The sequence below is a fragment of the Diabrotica undecimpunctata genome, unplaced genomic scaffold, assembly GCF_040954645.1.
Source record: "Diabrotica undecimpunctata isolate CICGRU unplaced genomic scaffold, icDiaUnde3 ctg00002425.1, whole genome shotgun sequence".
Taxonomy (NCBI): Eukaryota; Metazoa; Arthropoda; class Insecta; order Coleoptera; family Chrysomelidae; genus Diabrotica; species Diabrotica undecimpunctata.
Genome location: NW_027313617.1, coordinates 5,427 through 20,668, shown reverse-complemented (window position 1 = coordinate 20,668; position 15,242 = coordinate 5,427). Strand labels below are relative to the sequence as shown.

The 15,242-nt window shown below is 33.5% G+C and overlaps 1 protein-coding gene across 1 annotated transcript; it reads left to right on the top strand.

Annotated features, from left to right (window-relative positions):
• Positions 1-4,881: 4,881 nt before the first annotated feature.
• On the top strand, positions 4,882-12,462 carry LOC140431986 (protein FAM161A-like). The gene is made up of 4 exons (XM_072519852.1): positions 4,882-5,011; positions 5,105-5,338; positions 6,389-6,659; positions 12,210-12,462. The coding sequence occupies exons 1-4, from the start codon at positions 4,905-4,907 to the stop codon at positions 12,345-12,347; spliced, it is 750 nt and encodes a 249-aa protein (XP_072375953.1). The 5' UTR covers positions 4,882-4,904; the 3' UTR covers positions 12,348-12,462.
• The last annotated feature ends 2,780 nt before the right edge of the window (positions 12,463-15,242 follow it).

The following is a 15,242-nucleotide window of genomic DNA, read 5'->3' as shown; positions in this document are numbered from 1 at the left end:
ACGCGCTATCTCAGAGTCATGTTTGAGTGGGAGAGAGACGCAAGGCATTCGCCGGTCCGGCGGGCCTCTCTCTCGTTCGGTGACTCACTGTAACAGACGTGAGCGGGCGTTACACTTTTTCTTAAATGACTCCGAGCCACAACCTAATTTAAGACGTTGTCACGTCAAAATTTGGAAGTTGAATTCTATGAATATTAGGCTTATATAAGTATATCTAGGATAAAATAATATGTCGTCTTTTGGAAGGTTTTAAATTTCGAATTTTTAATGTTTTTAATTTTAGAATTTAATCTAAATTTATTTCTAAATTTATTAAAAACTGCGGAAATACATAAATTATTCGCAGTAATAATAATAAAGTGTATTAAGATACCACAGAAAGTTCAGAATAAGTTTATTTTTGATAACAATGTTTTTTCTTTCATACAATGTAAAATTTTTTAGTTACAGTTAAAAACTATTTGGTTTTTTTTTTGGACATTTTTAATTACAAATAACTCGAAAAGTATTGCGTTAAAAGGGGGTTATTGGGGTAAAAGCAAAGCAAATCGTCACTATACAACTTTTGTTATATGTTTATGTTCATAATCCTACCCATACTGATACGCCTATACAAAATTAATTATTCCATCCAACACAACATAAATACAAATATTACAAAGATGTTACAAAGATTAATAAAAATTCCGATGTCAAAATACAACTTTGAGATAGAATTAAATATCATTAAGCAAATAGCAGTAAATAGTGAGTACAACAAACAAACAATTAATACAATTTTAAATCAAAAACTACATAAGAAAGCTCTGAAATTAGTATTTTCACCACCAGAGAAAAAACTCAGTACCTTCTGCTCGATTACGTATACAGTCAAGATATCAGCAAAATTTGCCAACCAATAAAAAAGAAAGGAACAATAACAGCCTGTAGAACAAACAACAACCTATACATATATTAATATTAAAAACAACAAGAGCCAAAATAAAAAGCACTTACAGAGTGGTGTGTACAAACTTATATGTGGCGACTGCCCAAAAACTTACATTGGTCAAACTGGTAGAACTTTTAACAAACGTATACCAGAACATAAAAGGGCCTTCAATAATAGAAAAACAGATTCTGCATACTGACTTTATCTTCTAGGTCATAATCATTCTTTTAATGACGAATTTCAAATTCTTCACATTCAAAATAAAAGCCTTATGCTAACTTTATTAAAATTTATGGAAATAAACAAATTAAAAAACACAGACATAATTCTGAATGACCAACTTGAGACAAACAGTTCTCCACTATTTAACCTATTCAGTTAAAGACTATAAAGTGTAAACACATACCAAAAATAGATCGCTTGAGAAAGACACTCTGTCGAAACAGCTGTAGTGATAAGCTATTGTAATAAACTTTGTGAAAGTTTTGAAAACACAGTTTTCAGTATTTTATTGTTATTATGACTGACTTTAGTGTCATTAAATTAGGGTCTTGAAAATACTGTCATTAAACTTAACAAAAATAATTGTTTTTGTCCATAAAAACCTTCCCCTGGATGGTTTTAACATTCCCCTGTCACAGATTTACATTAAATTGTCCACAACTCAAAAATCAAGAGGAAATCTTTTGTTACAAACAATATTACTAATAAATAACTAATGAAAAATACATTAATTCTTAAAATCATACAGATTGAACGAATTTAAAACGGAACATACGAAATCAATGTATTTCGGCTCAACTCCGCTTTAGGTGGTTGGCCAACAAAAGGTTGTCAAATAATTAGATTATAAAAATCCAATACTTCAGCGGGCTGCTGGATTCTGAATTCATTCAAGAACAAGTTAAAACTCCACCCAAATAGGTTCCCTAGAATCACTGAAAAAACAGCAGTTATTATGCTGTCAAACCACTTATCGCTTCCTTATAGTCCAAGAGATAGAGCCGAAATTTTGAACTGATCAGTAATATGCCATTTCTCTATTGGAATATATTCATTGTAACTGGGTTAAGACTTTGCCTTACAGGCGGACGCCCCTCGTGGTACAGGGGGTGGCTATACAGGGATGAAGTTGTAATTTTTTTCGGAAAAATTAACGATCGATAACATGGCTGCTAACAGGGGCGAAATTGCAATTTTTTGGGGAAAAATTAACGATAAATAATATGTCCGCCATTTTCATGGCTCATTATTTAGCCCCTAAAAACGCTAAATCCAAAAGGGCGGACAGCTGGGTTGGTACAGAGAGCCATAAAACGGGGTCAAATGTACCACTTGCCTGCGCATTTTAGGTCTCGGTAACAATTTTCAAACTGATTTTATTATGATATTTTTATACCGATTGATTTGAAAATTTGTATGCTCACTTCTGTTACTATTCTGAGAAGCGTCAAGTAGAGTTTTCCTCAAAATTTTCCAAAAAAATTTCCGTAAATGAAAATTTTCGTAATTTTTTGAGGTAAAATCTAATTTGTAGAATCCTTTCGATTTTCTTAAGTTATACCATGATTTTTTTCCAAAAATTTTCAAACGATTTTTCCAATAAGAAAAAAAAATTTAGAAAAACTTTTCTAAAACATTTGATAAAACTCTACGTCATCGTCTGAATCTTTTATAGAATATTTTGTAGTTTTAAAATGATATTATGATAATGTTTTTTTTTCAAACTAAAGTCATATTTACTTTACAAATCACATTTTTTTCTTAAATCTAAATATTTTACGAATTAATTTTAAATTGAATAAATGTTTGATATTTGATATTTTATTAAATTAAAGTAATTTTATAACGTTAACTATTAAATATTTTTGGTATAACAAATAGTAATTTTATTTATTTTTTATTACAATAAAAAGGTTTTTAAATTTATATTGCATAAATAATGGTTGTTCAGATAAGAAAAATTTGATTTATTATTACATTAATAATCAAATATAAAATATAATATTTCTATTTATTAATAAGTAAAATTCAATTTGTAGAATTCCTTAACATTTTACAAATAATTATTAATAAAAATCAATTTAATAGTTGAATTATCAATTTTTTTAGTTTTGAAATTTACTTTGTAGATATTTTCAATATTTTTTTTAACTTTTAAATTGATTGAATTTTTCATTAGTTAATTATAATTTTACAAATTCTGTTTGGACATTAATTTTGCATCATTATTATTTTAAAATATTAAAATAATAATGATGCGCGTTCCATTTAGATCAGTAATTATAGACGCATGCGCTAAATGTAATAAGAATCAAGATGCTTTTATCCAACTTGGTGAAACTGACTTCGATTGTAATGAAGTTTTTGACACCTTAAAAACTTTCATATGTCACTTATAGGGAACATGACTGACGAGAACAATTCCAAAAAGAAAAGTAAACGATGTCAGATTTTCAGTATTTAATCGGCAGTATAAGTTGCATAATGTGAACGAGCCTTTAAAAAAAAAACTAAAAAATTTCGATGCTTCAAGCTTACCACCATGTCAAGATGAATTACACCAACATCTACTGCGAGCCCATTATATTTCAAATATTTGGACAAATGCTCATAAAATAGTACCAACAGAATTGATTGATGAAGAACATGGTTGGGAGTTTGAAGATGAAACATATAAATTCAAATGGTTTAGTGGACCTCAGATGCCAGAATCAGTTCGAGAAGTAGTGATTGAAAATGAAGCAGATAATGAATGTGATATTATTGAAAGTGAAAGTGAAAGTGACGAAGATGATGACATCAATGAGAGTGAGAAAAAATTACGAAAATTTTCATTTACGGAAATTTTTTTGGAAAATTTTGAGGAAAACTCTACTTGACGCTTTTCAGAATAGTAACAGAAGTGAGCATACAAATTTTCAAATCAATCGGTATAAAAATATCATAATAAAATCAGTTTGAAAATTGTTACCGAGACCTAAAATGCGCAGGCAAGTGGTACATTTGACCCCGTTTTATGGCTCTCTGTACCAACCCAGCTGTCCGCTCTTTTGGATTTAGAGTTTTTAGGGGCTAAATAATGAGCCATGAAAATTACGGACATATTACTTATCGTTAATTTTTCCCCAAAAAATTGCAATTTCACCCCTGTCCGCCGCCCCTTATGTATCCACTCTCGCGTCCGCCCTTTAAGATTTCGTCTAGTTATACCAAGATCTTACTCTGGGCAAATTTTCAGCCATGTTATCGATCGTTAATTTTTCCGAAAAAAATTACAACTTCATCCCTGTATAGCCACCCCCTGTACCACGAGGGGCGTCCGCCTGTAAGGCAAAGTCTTAACCCAATTACAATGAATATATTCCAATAGAGAAATGTTATATTACTCTGATCAGTTCAAAATTTCGGCTCTATCTCTCCGACTATTAGGCAAGCTCCTCTTTCCTTTAAAGGAGACAGATAGTTGAACGATATTTTATACAATGTCTATCACCGGGTATGGATTTATTTTTGTCCAAGTTTTATATTGGTCCACTATTTCAAATGCAGTTCAAACAGATATATATTAAATTGTATGTTCCGTTTTAAATTCGTTCAATCTGTATATCGTAGGCGCTAATGGGTTAATTAGCACATCAGCGCGGGTTAATCAGACAAACGTTTGCCACCATAACCGCTAACCTCCATTGATGGAGACGGCACTTGAAGAAGAAGAATGGGTTAATAATACAGCTATTTAGAACAGCTGTAAATAAAAATAAAGATAGAATTGCCATATTGATTTCCAACCTACGGCGACGAGACGAAACCTAAAGAAGAAACCTGATACTGATATTATGTTCAATGTATTTTTCTTGGAATTGTTTTACCTACTACTCGCATGTATATTTTTACATTATTTATAATACATATGTCTATTTTTTATTGTAGAGATGAGGAAAATAAAATAGTTGAAGAGTTATTTTTTAAAATGAAAAAACCCAAGGGCGATAAACCAGAAATGTTTAAAGCAAATGATGTACCCGTAGAATCACAAATCCCTTTATTTGATAAAATAATGGCTGATCAACAGCGGAGGTAATAATTGACTGAAATTTTATGAGCGATAAGCCTATTGTTTGATAAAATGATTGTATACTGTATTATTATGATTTTGTTTATTCTTGTCAGGAGTTATGTCTCTAAACAGAAAAGGAAAGCTGCCTTAAGAGCTTCAATGAGACCATTCTCATTTACAAAAAGAGATGAAGAAATCCAGGAGCTTACCAGAGAATTATCGAAGTCTTCCCCTAACTTATACATCGATCCTCCCTTAAAAATTAAAAAATTTAAGGCAAAGCCTATTCCAAAGAATTTATTTAGTAATTATATATATCGAAAAATGCACGAAGATGAATATTACAGGTAATATCTTACATTAATAGTTTTATTTCCTTATTTGCTGTTGGCTAGAATTGCTATTTTATTTGTGTTATCTGTAATGTTATGTAGTTGAAATGAGGGATTATTGAAGACGAGTTTGTTGTCCAGATATTCTCTTCCTCATCGCAGGCATTTTATCCTATACGTTTTCGGCAATAATTTTCAAATATCAGATATATTTTTTAAAACCGAAGTGGAAATCGAAATGCCAAACACCAGTTTAAGATGTAATTTTTATTACAATCAGTTGTAGCTTAAGCCTATATAATCATAATATTTAACACTTAAAAGATCAAAACGAAAACTGTGGATGAATGATGAAATGTTAGTATGACAAAGGTCGACGTCATGTCAAAAATAAAAACCAAATTAAAAACACTGGTATAGAATAGGCAATAAAGAAAGTAATCTGAAAAATAAACACGAAAAGTTGAGGGTGCAGTGTGCAGAAAAACTACTACTACATAAATACCACGACTCGCTTAATCGGGTTTATATAAACGGATGGGCGATAGACAAAGGGGTTATTGAAATGGAGACCAAAGGAAGACAAGACAAGCGTCGGTCGACCACCTACACGAGGAGCTGACGATTTAAGAAGACAAAATAAATACTGGATGAGAGTGGCGCAAGATAGACGAAGAAAAGGCCCATGTTAAGCAGTGGACTGTTGAAGCTGGATGATAAAATAACAGAAATAATATAATATTGGTTCTAGAACTGAAGCGCCACTAACGTATCAAGAAGTAAAATATATATTATAAACATAACAAAGCACGGTAAAAGTTTGAGTAAAAGGGTTTCTCAATATGTAATTTCAACTGAGTTGAACCCCAACCCCAAATAAAAATCCAGCCGAGTGCAGATTTTATCATCTCATCCCGTTATATCCTTTGTTTTTAATAAAATTGTTTGTTAAGAAGATTCATTGTTGCTACTATATCTACCGTAAGATTAATTAATATTTTTTTATATTTACAAGACCGACATTTTCATTATATCATTTATTAAATAATATATGTTTGATTTAAGGGCACTTCAGAAAAAAATTCGAGCAGAAGAACTGTTAAAAGCTGCTTCTTTGCCACCATCAATGGCCAAGCGAGAAAGATCAAAACCAAAACTAAACGTTTGTCCACGATCATTCAGTAATCTTTCTACAGAAGAGAAAGTTATCAAAAAATCTAAATGTGTTCCAAATTATAGAGCTTATCAAGATAAATTTGAAAAAGAACTTGAAGATATGAAAAATGAATTCATTTCTACAAGTCCTAGACCTTTTAAATTAAAAACTTCAAAAAGAGTAAGACATTAAATGATTCTTTTTATTAGTTTTATATCAATATGCATTTCGATATTCTTCAATTCTAGAGAGAGTCGGACAAAACCGAGTACAAGTTGGAAGAATCGTCGTATTTGAAATAATTTTGAGAATTATTTTTTATATAACAATAAAACACTGAAAACTTTTATTTTCAAAACTTCCACAAAATTTATTATAATTTCTTATCACTACAGCTATTTCGGCAGCATGCCTTTCTTATGTGATCTATTTTGGTATGTTTACACTTTATAGTCTTTATATACATATATATATATATATATATATATATATATATATATATATATATAGGTTGGGAAGGGGAACTGATTATCTCAAATTGGTCATTCAGAATTATGTCTGTATTTTTAAATTTGTTGGTTTCCATTTGAAATTCGTCATTAAAAGAATGATTCTGGTTTAGAAGGTAAAGTGCGTACGTAGAATCTGTTTCTCTATTATTAAAAGCCCCTATATGTTCTGCTATATGTGTGTTAAAAGTTCTACCAGTTTGACAGATGTAAGTCTTTGGGCCACATTTAAGTTTGTGTACACCACTGTCTAAGTGCTTTTTCTTCTGGCTCTTGTTGTTTTTAGTATATTTGCCCAAGCTGTTGATTGTTCTAAAAGCTGGTGTTATTCCTTTATTTTTTATGTGTTTGGTTATTTTTGTTGATATCTGGCCTGTATATGTAATCAAACAGAACGTACTGGGTTTTTTCTCTGATGGTGGAAATACTAATTTCAGGGCTTTTTTATGTAATTTTAATTTAAAATTTTATTTATTGTTTGTTCTTTGTACCCATTGTTTACTGATATGTCCTTAATGATGTTTAATTTTATCTCAAAGTTGTTTTTTGACATCGGAATTTCTCTTAATCCATGTAACATGTTATGGTAGGCTGAGAATTTATGTTGTGTAGAATGGGATGATGAATTGTCTATAGTCGTGTCAGTATGTGTAGGTTTATGAAACACGAAAAACTCTTGTTTGTTTTTAAGTCTAACCATTTTTAAATCTAGAAAATTTTGACTTTGTTTACGGCACCTCTAAACAGTTCGGTCGATGTTAGTCCGAACCATTGTCGTAGGTTATGCATCCATGAGTGTCGTCTTCTTCCCGGTCCCCTCCTACTGTCGATTCTTCCTTGGACTATTAACTGTATCAGCCGATACTTAGTATGCCTCATGACATGTCCGAAGTACTCAAGCTTCCGTTTCTTTACGGTGAAGATTATTTCTTTGCTTTTGCCTATTCTCTGCATTACTTCCACGTTAGTGATGTGGTCTGTCCAGGATATCCGAAGAATACGGCGATATATCCACAGCTCAAAGGATTCTAGTTTCTTCAGGGTGGCTTCCGTTGTGGTCCATGCCTCTGCTCCATAGAACAAGACCGGGAAGACATAACACTTGACCAGTCTTAATTTTAGTTCCATTGAGATTTTGCTTGTGAACCACTTTTTCATGTTGTTGAACGCATTTCGCGCTTTTTCAATTCGTGATCTTATTTCTGTTGACTGGTCCCATTTTGTGTTGACTGTGGTTCCAAGGTATGTGTATGTCTCCACTTGTTCTACTTTTCGGTTGTTTAATGTCATTTGCATCGGAGGTTGTCGTGTTCTGTTGATGAGCATACATTTAGTTTTGGTTGTATTGAGTTCTAAACCATATTCTTGACTTACTGTGTGTATGCTTTGCATGAGTCTTTGAAGGTCGTTGCAGTCATTTGCGATAATAACTGTGGCGTCAGCATATCTAATATTATTGATTACCTCTCCGTTTACTTTGATACCCTCCGAAACTTCTCCCAGTGCTTCTCTGAAGATTTGTTCAGAGTATATATTGAACAGGAGCGGCGAGAGGACGCATCCCTGTCGTACACCCTTTTTAATATCTATCTTCCCACTGTGTAAGTTGCCCATCTTTATCTCAGCACTTTGGTTCCAATAGAGACTGGTTATTATGCGCAGATCCTTGCCATTAATATGCATCTTCCTGAGCATTTCCATGAGTTTACATGTTTGACCTTGTCAAACGCCTTGGAGAAGTTGATGAAGCACAAGTGGACGTCCTTGTGCATGTCTCTGCATCTTTGAATTAAAACTTGCAGACTGAAGATCGCCTCTCTTGTGCCCAATGCGCTTCGGAATCCGAACTGTGTTCTGTTACTATTGTAAATTCAATATGACTATGGAGTAAATTAATATACGATAAAAATTGGTCAAGTGGCCTGTTAGTTCCTGTAAAACATACCAGTACATCGTCTACGTATCTCCACTAATATAAAAACTGCTTGAATACTGGATGTTTTGAAGTCTTTGTTTTTAGATAATCCATAAAAATATCTGATAGCGATGGGCCTAGAGGATTACTTATTATAAGTCCTGTAGTGATATTCGTGTATATTGGATTATTCAATTCAAAGTAGTCCTGGTTTATGCAAATTTAAAGAAGATGTAAAATTTTATATGTAATGATTGGATTTGTAATAGTATGTTCTAAAAGGTTTTTTACTAGAACAAAAGTTTCTGTCGTAGGAATAATAAGAAAAATATGTTTTATGTAAAATTAAAATAATCTGGAGTTGTTAGGTAATTGAAAATGTTGTATTTTATTAACTACAAAATTCTATTGTATTTTTTATGTTAAATTTAGGTCAAAATTTAATGTGTTCTAAAATAATATCCAACAGTTTTTTTGAAAGTTTATATGACGGAGCTGTATAAAAAGAAACCACAGGTCTGATTGGGTGATCAGGTTTGTGTAGTTTGATAAAAGAGTATAATTTAGGAGGCTGTGGGTTCATGATATTGAGGTATTTCTGTTCTATTAAATTTAATATTGATTTTGAATTTTCTAACGCTAGATTAATTTGTTTTTGATACTTTTCCGTCGGATCTATACTTTTTAGTATAAATTCGCACTTCTTCTTCTAGACCAAGATCATTATTTTAACGAAGAATTTCAAATTATTCATATTCAAAATAAAGGCCTTAAGCTATCTTTATTACAGTCTATGGAAATCAACAAATTCAAAAATACAGACATAATTCTGAATGACCAACTTGAGACAAACGGTTCTCCCATGCTCAACCTATTAAGTTAAAGACTATAAAGTGTAAACACATATCAAAAATAGATCACTTAAAAAAGGCCCGCTGCCGAAAAAGCTGTAGATGCTGTTTTGGCCACCAAATTTTGTGGAAGTTTTGAAAACAAAAGTTTTCAGTGTCATATTGTTATATAAAATGAATATTTCATCAAAATAACAGTCGAATCCAATAATTTTTTAGTTTTATATAAACTTGGAAAGAAACTTCTTTAGTTTCATTTTGGCGTTTTGATATTTCCAAAAAAATATTTTTTTTTGCTATCTGTAGGACTAAAATTTAAAAAAAGGTTTTTAAAATACCCGGTTTTCTAAAACCGGGTACATACATAAATAGTGTGAGGCTGTATTGTTTCCAACTAAATTTAGGTTTTAAAACTGCATGAAAGTCATTATGAAAAAAATACAAGCCAGCAATGGTTAAGATTCTTTTTAATGACGCTCTTAAAAACAAAAATTATAAATAAATGGATCGTCATTTTCGTTGCAGTCATTGCAAGTCTAATGGGACTACTTTTGATAATTTGAACACGTTACCCAACCTTCTTTCGATTTAGACTTTGAAAATAAATCATTTTAATAGACGCAATCCTCATCCACATTATCCTCTTCTGAACTATCTGAATTTTCTTCTTTAGAAACTACTTTTCCTTTTAAAATATACTGTTTGGGATTTCGGTTATCTTTCATATTTAACTTCTTTACACTCTTTCCCATTGAAATTTTGCTCTTAAAAATCTTCATCTCCAAAAAGCTTCTCCGTCGCATACATTGTGACACGCCGTCCCAGATTTTGACGTATCAATTTTCTCACATTTTCACTATAGCAAGTGCTCAACGGCGTCATAAATTACACGTTAAGTGGCTGCATTCTATGAGTACAGTAAGGCGGCAAACATATTATTACAACGTTACTTTTTCATGGCATATTTATTAGCTCTATGTTCTTAATGTGTGCTCTATGGCCGTCGGTAACAAGTTTACTGATGTACCTTTCAGTTTCTTCTGCACTTTCAGGTTCTTAAAACATTGTATGTCAAAACATTTACTTCAGCGTCTGTGTCTTCTGAATCTATTATATTTGTTGAATTTAAAAAATGTAGATCACTATGCACATCTTTTCTTACCCTATGCACATCTTTTTGTTTACAGCTTCTATTTATTTTTTTCTTCTTTTTATCAAAGTTACTTGCTGCAGCAAATGCTCAGAAACACAAATCGTCAACTTCACCAGAAAACAGCACTACAAGGCTGAGAGGAACATTGACTTCGTTTGCCAAAGAAACAAAATTAAGTATTTTGATCATAGGCTAACATGGAATACTCACATTCTGAAAACCACACAGAAAACTGCTATATCCCTGGGCATATGTAGAAGAATGAGCGGTAAGAATTGGGGACAACCCCAAAATGACTCTATGGTTATACACAAGGGTTATTAGACCAATGATAACCTATGGCTCGGTGACGTGGTGGATAGACACAGCAAGTGGGAGTAATAAGGCTGCAAGGTAATACACAAAGGCTAGCATCCCTGTGCATTACGGGGGAAATAAAAACATTGTTACCAATGTTTGAACGGTTTCTATTTAATTTACGTGGTCTAAATTTTCAACAACACTCTCAATAATATCAAAGCGGTAGTTACCGTTAAAGGAAAATGAATTAACAATTTACGATATGCAGATGAACCTGTGGTTATTGCAACGAGTATAGAAGATCTACAACATCTAATCTTAAAAGCTTAAGTAGGATTAGTGCTGAGATAGAAATTACTATAAATGCTAAAAGACGAAATATATGCTAATTACAAAAATACCACAAAATATACACCATGATATACACCACATATTGACAATTAATGGTAATGTAAGAACAAGTAGAAAAATATTACTACTTAAAAACTTTAATCAGTGAAACCAATGAATCTACTAATTTTTACAAAAAACTTAACACTTTTTGACTGTCAACAATTTGACATCTATCAAATTGTTAATTTGTCATAGCCTACTTTAGGCTTGTTTATTAAAAAAAGCAGAAAATTAAGATTTATTGATGAAAACTAGTTGTTAGTGGCTAGTTGTTAAAGTACCTAACTTTTTTATTATGCAACATAAGCGAATGAATCAAAAAACAAAATGTTAAGAAAACCTGAGGCTGTAGTATAGTTTTAAGTTTAGTATTTTATAAATGATAGAATATTACACAGAGTGTAATTGTAACTTTGAAAAAAAAACCCAGTCTGATTGGTACATTCAGTATACAATGATAATTTACTTGTTTAGCAACACTATGCTTGTAGCGAGATTTTTAAGCGAGGTTTGTGACGCCCCTATTATGAATAACAAATTTTGTAGAAATTTAGAAAACATGAGTAGTATTATACGTCTTATATAATAATGAATTGTAACACTTTTTAGGCTCGAAGACACTTAAGACAGTCTTCTGCCAGTAGCAAGACTTCGTCTTCCAAAACTGCAACCCCATGCTCCTTTGATATGTCTTCAATAAATACTTCAAACTTGGCTGCTATTCTTAGAATCCAGTCTGCGAGGTAATATTAGTAAAATGCAAGAATTATATTTAGGAATTTTTTTCTTTTTAAAAATAACTATTAATTAAATTTGCTCGCTTTGTTAATTTAGCAATAATAGTATTCTACATATCTTTGTATAAATTTGATATTTTAAAAACCTAATAAAATATAATAAAAATTAACAGAAAATGATTGTTACTACACTTTTTCTATTTCTTGGTCTACTTCTTCCTAAATTTGTACATATTTCTAATCATTACATTTATTTCTTTCGAAGTTTGTTCACTTCCTTGTCAATTTTTCAATTTTCTGTACCCAAGGGTGCAATTCTCACGCTATTGGTACCACAAACATGAAATTAAGATATGACCGAAGGTCATATGCGAAGATTGAAACCAGTCCAAAAAAAGCCAGTCAAGAAATGAGTCGTAGAGCGAAAGCAAATCCAGAATGAAAGTTTGAAGACGAGCCGACGAATAGAGAAACACAATTGTTAGCGGGCGGACGCCTTGCCGTCAAATATTCATGTATTTATTGTGTTAATTCAAATCCTTTTTCACACGAGGATTTTGATTGTTTACCAGCGGCATATATCGAACTGTAAATCAAGTAACATTCACACACAGTTTTTGGTTTAGGCGATATACCTATATAGTTTTTTTTATACTTTCATCTTGTTGTCCCCACACACACACATGAGTTCATCCCAACCCCTATGGAACATGAGTGTACCACTGCTAGACAGTGGGACCCCCATGTCCGAAGATCAGACCGGTCTCGTTCCAAAAGAGCAAGTCATTTTGGCTCGGTACCTATCTGACCCCCAGGTTTTTCCACCACCCCTCCTCTACGTCTGACATACGCAGAGGAGGCTTGAACTGTTACGTCGGGCGATTTGGGAAAAGAAACACCCTCCGTTTTCCATGACTTGTGGTTAGGCCACCTATCTGTAGGGGTAGCTTAGTGTAGCTTTTCTCCCTATTTACTTTACTGAGTTTACTATGGCTTTACTTTGGGCTCTGTGACCCTAAAAAAATGTGTGTCCGATCAGGGGGTCGACAGCAAACTGTCGGCCCCCTGTTCGGTTGTTGTGTGCTCGGTCACACAGTCGTCAATTTGGCAAAACAAGTTTTGGTCTCCTTGCCGACTGGGCGATCGATAGGCCTGGCCATCGAGCCCGTGCTTGTCGCACACGACCTCGATGCTCAGTTTTCGCGAGTTGCCTGTGGCAACTTAGTCCTGAAGGGCTATTCCTGAAGGGTCTTTTTCCTTAGGGGCGTGCCTGAGGGGCCTCAGCCTTGTGGCTTTACTTATTAGGATTTTGTCCTGTTTATTGATTTTACTTTATTGGCCTATACAGATTTTTGTTAGTGGGTTTTTGGGTGAAATAATAATAGGGGTAGGGGTTTTAATGGGTGGGTGGGATGTGCATTCCCAAGTGTATAATGCTCTCACACATCCCGTGTATCTTGTTGTCCCTTTATAGTGTATTTTATGTTGTAATGTATCTTCGTTATTCTGATAATTTGTATTGAAGGAGAAATATTTTGGTTGCTACAGCTTATTTCAAATCGAGTGGCGAGCTCTTCCACGAAATAATTAATCGCACAGACAATAGAATATCTATGATCAGACCCATGCAGTGGCGTTGCAATATTAAACAAATTAAAATTATTTGAAATCACACTGATTACAAAATTATTGTTGTGAATTTATTAAAAGGTTCAATATTTATAACACTTACGGATTTAATTTATTTCTTTATTTATATTACTTATCTGACAATAATTTATTATATCCGTACGTACAAATTCGCGAGCGCGGGTCTTGAGTATTAACTGCCCTCCATATAAAAATGTTGTATTTATATACGAAATCCTGATATACTAGAACAGCATCGAAAGATCGAGAAGCTTAGCCGGCTCATTCACCATAATTTTGGTTCTAGACTTCCACCGAAATTTCTACAATAAAACAGAATAATTAGTCATAAAAGTTAGGCCAGTATATTTATCGTAACATTGCCCCCCTCTTAAAAGATGGTTCCTCCTGGAACCTTGTCGGGACTGGAACCGGAACTGTATGCTGGTATCGGCAACTGGACCCTCTTTTACAACTTCCAGTTGTATAAAAATGACAAGGGACGGTTTTCTCTCCGCACCAGTAACTATGCGGATTGCAACAGACTAACACCTGGACTTCGGTGTCTTTAAAGATCTCCTCCACCATATTTCGGATAACCCTCCAATCTAATTGGCGGCACTCCAACTTTGGCATGGCTAACTTTTGCACGTCGGACTCTAGTACGTGCCCTCTCAATTGAAGTAAGGCTTCCCATACATCTCGGTAGGTAGGTTGGTCACGGGCAGTGTCTTTTGTTACCAGGTAGAAAAGGTAACGTGATGCATCTTGGAGTTTCAAGGTTTTACCGGACGCTGGCACTTGGCATTGAAGTTCTGCAACTCGACCAAACTTCCTTCGAAAGACGGATGCCAACCCTGGTGCGTCTTTGATACTGGCCGGGATGGTAAGGGCCAGCGAGTAGTCATCGGGGAGCGCGAGTAGATCTTGCTTTTCTTCAGTGGTAACACCATGTCTCGCTTTACCGGTACCTCCATAGGCACCCATGAATTCCTCAAACGTGAGGTCAGACACATCTTGGACTTGGTTTACTTCCACTTCTTCATCTACGTCGTGGTCACCTTCGAAAGATGCCAACCGGTTATGGTGTACTATCATCGGCTTTCCCCTCGGAATCTTGCTTATTCGGTAGATGACATCGTTGATCTTCTCCATGATGAGGTATGGACCTTCCCAAAACTGCTGCAATTTGGGAGAACAACCTTTTCGCTTCTTGGGATTATACAGCCATACTTTGTCGTTCTTCTTAAAGCAACCCTTTTCGGCTTGTGTATCG